This window comes from Cryptotermes secundus, unplaced genomic scaffold (assembly GCF_002891405.2).
Source record: "Cryptotermes secundus unplaced genomic scaffold, Csec_1.0 scaffold15, whole genome shotgun sequence".
Lineage (NCBI taxonomy): Eukaryota > Metazoa > Arthropoda > Insecta > Blattodea > Kalotermitidae > Cryptotermes > Cryptotermes secundus.
The window spans coordinates 576,367-582,366 of record NW_019721514.1 but is presented as its reverse complement, the minus strand read 5'-3'; the positions used below and the strand labels follow the sequence as shown (position 1 = coordinate 582,366).

At 41.1% G+C, this 6,000-nt stretch overlaps 1 protein-coding gene across 1 annotated transcript in view; it reads right to left on the bottom strand.

The window, feature by feature from the left end:
* Positions 1-6,000, bottom strand: part of LOC111875402 (protein Gawky) — a 76,870-nt gene that overhangs the window by 25,408 nt on the left and 45,462 nt on the right. The window contains exons 18-19 of the mRNA XM_023871628.2: positions 3,069-3,323; positions 1,302-1,496 (exon numbers count right to left, since the gene is read on the bottom strand). Of these exons, the coding sequence (XP_023727396.1) occupies positions 1,302-1,496; positions 3,069-3,323 (450 nt within the window). The remainder of the gene's footprint in view (positions 1-1,301; positions 1,497-3,068; positions 3,324-6,000) is intronic.

The following is a 6,000-nucleotide window of genomic DNA, read 5'->3' as shown; positions in this document are numbered from 1 at the left end:
TAAACCAATTAACCATCTCTATGGCGTCTGCAGTAACGAAACACGTTACAATATATATATATATAGTCGTGTGTCTTGGGTGTATAACGCGACAAATAACTTCACGCCTTATTGGATATAGCAAATTTATTGCACATTCGCTCTTACAATCACACAATTTACAGATAACAATTACTGCTATCTGCAGTATCACAAATACTACATTGCAAATGCTGGCTGACTCTTAAGTCGTAGCTTGAGAACTTGAGAACTCAGAACTCAGAACTTGAATACTGAGAATGAGAACAGTCTTGCACAGTCTTCGCTGCTCCTTATTTAGCACCGTTCCGGACAACACAGAAAACAGCCACATAATAGGCACCACTGTTGTCTGGCGCCATGTTGCTAGCAACGCTATCGGGAGTAGTCTCTTGCAACCACTGTTTACCCGCGTTGCATAGCAACCAGCGTGTTAGGACTTGGCTTGCTTCGGCNCCCGGCTGGGGGGGGGGGGGGGGGGGTGCGTCCAGGTAGTGCGACACGTCACACCATATATATATAAATTAAGATACGCTTTGAAGTCACATTGTAATAGATCAATGCATTAAAAGAATCTTATAGTGTGCCACCTTAAGCCAATAAAAAATTTCTTTAGTTCTTTCCTTAAATGCAATTGTGAGGCAGCCATGGTCAACTGTTAAACAAGCAATATCAAAAATGCATTCATAACATTAATTATGTTTAACTATTATAAACATTAACATTTACACAGAAAGCAAGCTGGATATAAGATGTGTTTCATGTCTCTACACAACAGCTGTTAGAAGAAATATTTTCCTGTACACTAATTAAAGATACATGCAAGCACATATTCATGTAAAGGCCTTGTTAAACCTTTCCATTCCAAATGGCAACTGATAATTTTTCACAAGATTCTCCAATACCATATTTCATAAAAATCCAACAGAATGCACACACTTAATACACACTCCACAAGACTTCTTCCCACATACAACACCTGATGGTCATTTCTAATATTCTCCAGGCACAAATTGTCTTAAAAAAGCTGGTTTCTAATTCATCTATCAAGTTGCTGACTGCCTGAGGCAATTTCAGTGGTTTGCCAAGAAAGTTTCAAAATTTAAACCACCATACTATACTACATAAATATGACCAGGCTTTGTGGGCATTCAGTATTTCCCTTCAAACTGTACAGAATTAAAAACTGAACAAGGTGACACCTAAGTATCGCTAAACACATGGCTCTGTGACACAAAGAATGGAAGGTTTCAACAAATTACAACGCGCAGGCAGTCCGTTACCTGTAAATTAGAGATCTGCTGCTTTGTCTTGGTGATCTGCACTGAGATGTGAAGTACCGCATTAGAGGAGCCGCCCTTCAAGGGCTGCACCTGGACCACGGCTTGTTGCTGCATCAACTGCTGTAGCACTTTGATTTGCTGCAGCAGCTGGTTCAGCAATATCAGGGTCTGAGGTGCCAGTGGTTGGTTCAGGATCTACAGAAAACAATTTACAATTCTGGAATCTGTTTATTTCCTTTCTAGTTGTTTCTACTGAACATTTTCCATACTATGCAAGACACACAATGCCTGTATGGATTGATATTTCTGGCAAGAATTTAACATCCACGAAGACTGATAGAAGAAATGGACTCCCCATTTCTTAATAATTCAATATGTCTGATGATTTGCAACAACTGATATCATGTGTTCCCATTGAAATACACCAAAACAGATTTTAAATGATAATAAAAACATCACTTTGCAGGGTTGTAAACACATCTAAAAAATGGGAGAAGGTGCATAATAAAAACCAATGTGTAGTAAACCCTTGCTAATCGGGATCAAAATATGAACAATGCTGCTCACAGTTGGGTACACATGGCATTAGATAGGCAAATGAGTCAGTTGTCTGTTCAGAAAAAAACTTCAGAATTTCTTCAAAACTGCATTACTACATTAAAAAACAAGTACAACTTTTGAATCTTCTATCGATGAATAAATGTATTGTCTTTCAACAGTTTTTCAATAAAGACTCTACAGTGATTTTTTTACTTATTTTGATTAGCAGTACTAATATCATTACATTTTCCATTTAGTTATGTTCTAAGGTTTGTCTTTAATTCATTAATGTGGATTATTGCTTAATCCAGATGACTTCTCCCTCAATTAATCTGGATTTGTGAGGGTTTACTGTACTTCCCTAATGTAGGAATTGAGGCTCTTACAGCAGTGGTTATGAAGAATTCCATATTCTGGGATATAACACTGTGTAACTTGTTGAAGGTCAACTGACACTTCAGAGGAATATGCGTCAAGGCAGGCAGCAAGCAGAGCTGCCTTTGTAAGATTTGAGGCTTTCACGGCGGTGACTATGAAGAAAGCAGTCTTCTGGGATTTGGCACCGTGTATATGTGGTGTTAACCGACGTTTCGGAGGAACGTATCGCCTCCATCTTCAGGGTAGAAGAAAAAATATAAGAATTCTGCAAGCGGAGAGACCGTGAGAACCGGTAAAAGCAGACTGTGTGTCGGAGAGACCGTGAGAACCGGTAAGAGCAGACTGTGTGTCGGAGAGACCGTGAGAACCGGTAAAAGCAGACTGTGTGGAAATACACACAGTCTGCTTTTACCGGTTCTCACAGTCTCTCCGCTTGCAGAATTCTTATATTTTTTCTTCTACCCTGAAGATGGAGGCGATACGTTCCTCCGAAATGTCGGTTAACACCACATATACACGATGCCAAATCCCAGAAGACTGCTTTCTTCAGAGCTGCCTTTGCTCCACTTTCCTGCTCAGCTTATTCTTTCACCCTGAAGATAGAGGTGACACCTTCCTCTGAAATGTCAGCTGACTTCCATCAGACCACACACCATTATATCCTAGGACACAGAACTTCCTACTTCTATAACATTTTCACTTTTGGTTGATGACTACGCTGTTAGAACCAAGCCTGCACATGTTTATGAGACGCTTCTTTTGAGGAGATCCGGGATGAAGTCCAGCAAGTTATCTGACAACTTCCATACAAGATACTTCACACATGAACATTCTCTCTCTCTCTCTTACCTGATGATTGAGATATCCAGCCTGCACAGCCATCTGTATCTGTTGCACTAACATTCTAAGCTGGGCAGTTGAAGGCTGGTTCTGTGGTGGGCGAGGTGCCTGGTTAAATGCATTCTGCTGCTGTGTGGGCGGTTGCTGTGGAGGGGGCTGCTGAGCAATAATCTTCTGCACAATGGCAGGACTGATGTTGTTAATACTGGCCAGACTAGCACTTTGGTTGTTAAGGAGACTAGGAGCATTGTTCACTCCAGGACCCTAAAGACAAACAGCTTTCAATGTAGCTCAACATAATGGTAACCCATATTCATAATCAATAAACCTGAGACACAAAACAGTCAGTAAATAGGCTGCAAATGGACATAAAATGTAAAATATGTGATATTCGAACCTGAGGAGGAAAAACGTTTATTTCTCGACATATGCTCCACCCGCACTGATAAACCTGTTCCGCGGACTTACTAGTGCATCAAAAACCGCAGAACAGAAATATTTTGACTGCTGTCTCAGCCACTTCCGCACCTCTATTTCAAACTTTTCGTCATAAGTAAAACGTTTGTCATATAGTTGTGAACCTCTTTATGCGAAAAACACATCCCACGGCAAATAGGAAACATTTCTTTATGAATATCCTTGCCATTTAGTCCTACCAACAAAAAACGCACAACAGAGAACTGCTATTCGTTACTACACTCCTCAAGGGCAGTACCCATTTTCACTACTGAAACCAGCCTATGAGTGTGCACATCTGCTACCTAGACTGTCAAGAAGCTGAGCTGTGCTGTTACCTACAGTCCATTCGCGGAGTCGAGAGAGTACTCGTAAACAAATGCACGCGGTATCTCCTTGGCTCTTTGAATGAAAACATGCAGCGATCACGTGATGCGTGTTTCGTTGCAGGGGTGCCCAAAGTTCACTCTTCAGTCTGAATGCAGGTTAACGTGCGTCCGAATGCAGTGAGTACACTGAGTAACTGCGCGCTTTGTCCACTCCTTGCTGTCAGCTGTGGCGACTCGGGGCTTGCTTTGTTTACGCCAACTGTCTCATCTCCGCGAATGGACTATAGTTATACACACGGAAAACCTATTATGACCATTGCAGTTGGTTTCCTTCCGTCCGCGACCAAATTACCGACTTTCCGTTGCATATACAGAGAACATTGTTATTTACTGTCATTTAATGACACCTTATCACTTTCTCAAGTTACATGACAGTAATAGAACTGTGAGAAAATGATCACATGGCAACATACTGGAGTAGAAGGAAATGGCAGATTTCATGTTTGGTCCAGCTCAGCTTCACACTGGGCTTGTCGCTGTGACCCAATGGAACTGGAAATGTAATTGTGAAAAAAGGCGTTTAGATCCTTTATACTTACTTGCTGAGAATATGTAATATCTAGTTTATTTCTTTCTTATGCATGCCTCTGCATATATATATATATATATGTTGGTCTGAAAATACTGCAAGAAGAAATAACGAGGTTGCGAAATTTCAGCAACACTGCGAGCAGTGGCTTGTTCCGCCCATTTTGTTCTCCTACAAACTGGTGCCCAACTGCCCCATCAGAGGGAAGCTGGTGACACCACTCTAAATCTTCCATCATTTTCTTCAGGAGATGAAGGATCCGGATATGTGGTACCTTTGAGCTCTTCTTCCAAGTTGATGTCAGTGTACAACTCTTCAGAATCTTATTGCACACACTCGGAACTGATTAATAGATGCCCACACTTTAAATGTACTGCCTTACTGATTGCAGATCGCTGGTCTACTGAATGCATTTTAGCGTGGAAACAGACAGAATAATGCAGAACCAGATCCCCCACTATAATATTCAGTAGCAACATTGTCTTCTTCTCACTTTTTCTTCCATTTGTAAAACTGCTTCATATGCACATGAACAAAGAAAATTACACACGGGTGGTAACAATGCGCCACTGATAACTGTGACATAATCTAACCATAAACAGTTTTCATTTCCCCTGACATAAATTTATCAGGTTTCAACAGCAATCCTCCTCTTACAGATGCTGAAAAGAGACCGTGAAGGACTCCGTATCTGTCGTGTGGGTTCAGAGTGTGAGCAAACTGCCGCATGTGATTAGAACAGCTGTATGAACAGGAAAATAAATTTGATGCACGGACTGATTATACAGAGATAATGTTGCAACCTGCCAGTCACGGTAGCCGTGCGGTCTAAGCCATGTACTGTCTTCACTTCCTTGGAAGCCGGGATCCCACTCAGGGCATGGATGTTTGTGTGCGTTTTTCTGTGTTTGTCTACAGGTAGAGGCCTTGCAACGAGCTGATCACTCGCCCAAGGAGTCCTACCGAATGTGTAAGATCGAGAAAAAACTGAAGTGAATGGAGTTCATGGAGGTAGGCCTAGGCCCACTGGGGCTGTAGCAACCTTGAAGAATAAATTCCATGCTCTGTTTGGGCTAGGCCAGGGTGCCATTAGGGCTCTTCAAAACATGTCGATATACGTCACATTCTACCGCTTGCCAAGTGACTTGAGTGTTAATATAACGGACATTCATCCTATAAAAATTAAACTGAATACAATATTCTACAACAGAACATTCATGTACTCCTTAAAACATACCTCAAAATACTCCTAAAATCCCCAGTCCTTCAATACAATTACTATCTGGTTACTGAAATATTCTTCAGAATTTTAATCACCAAGTTTTCACCATTAAAACTCAAGTCTTCCTCACAAAGTTTCATTTGTAACTTAAGCCTTTACTATATAAAAGGCACCTTACCTCTATACTAACAACATTCTTACGTTGAATTGTTATGTAACATCTCAAAACGTCATCATCTTGCTCTGCTCATACTCACCCAGTGCAAGGACATACACACAGGATGGTAACACAATACTAAATTCTCCTGCCACCATACCAAACTGCAACATCCAACTAGCTCTTAT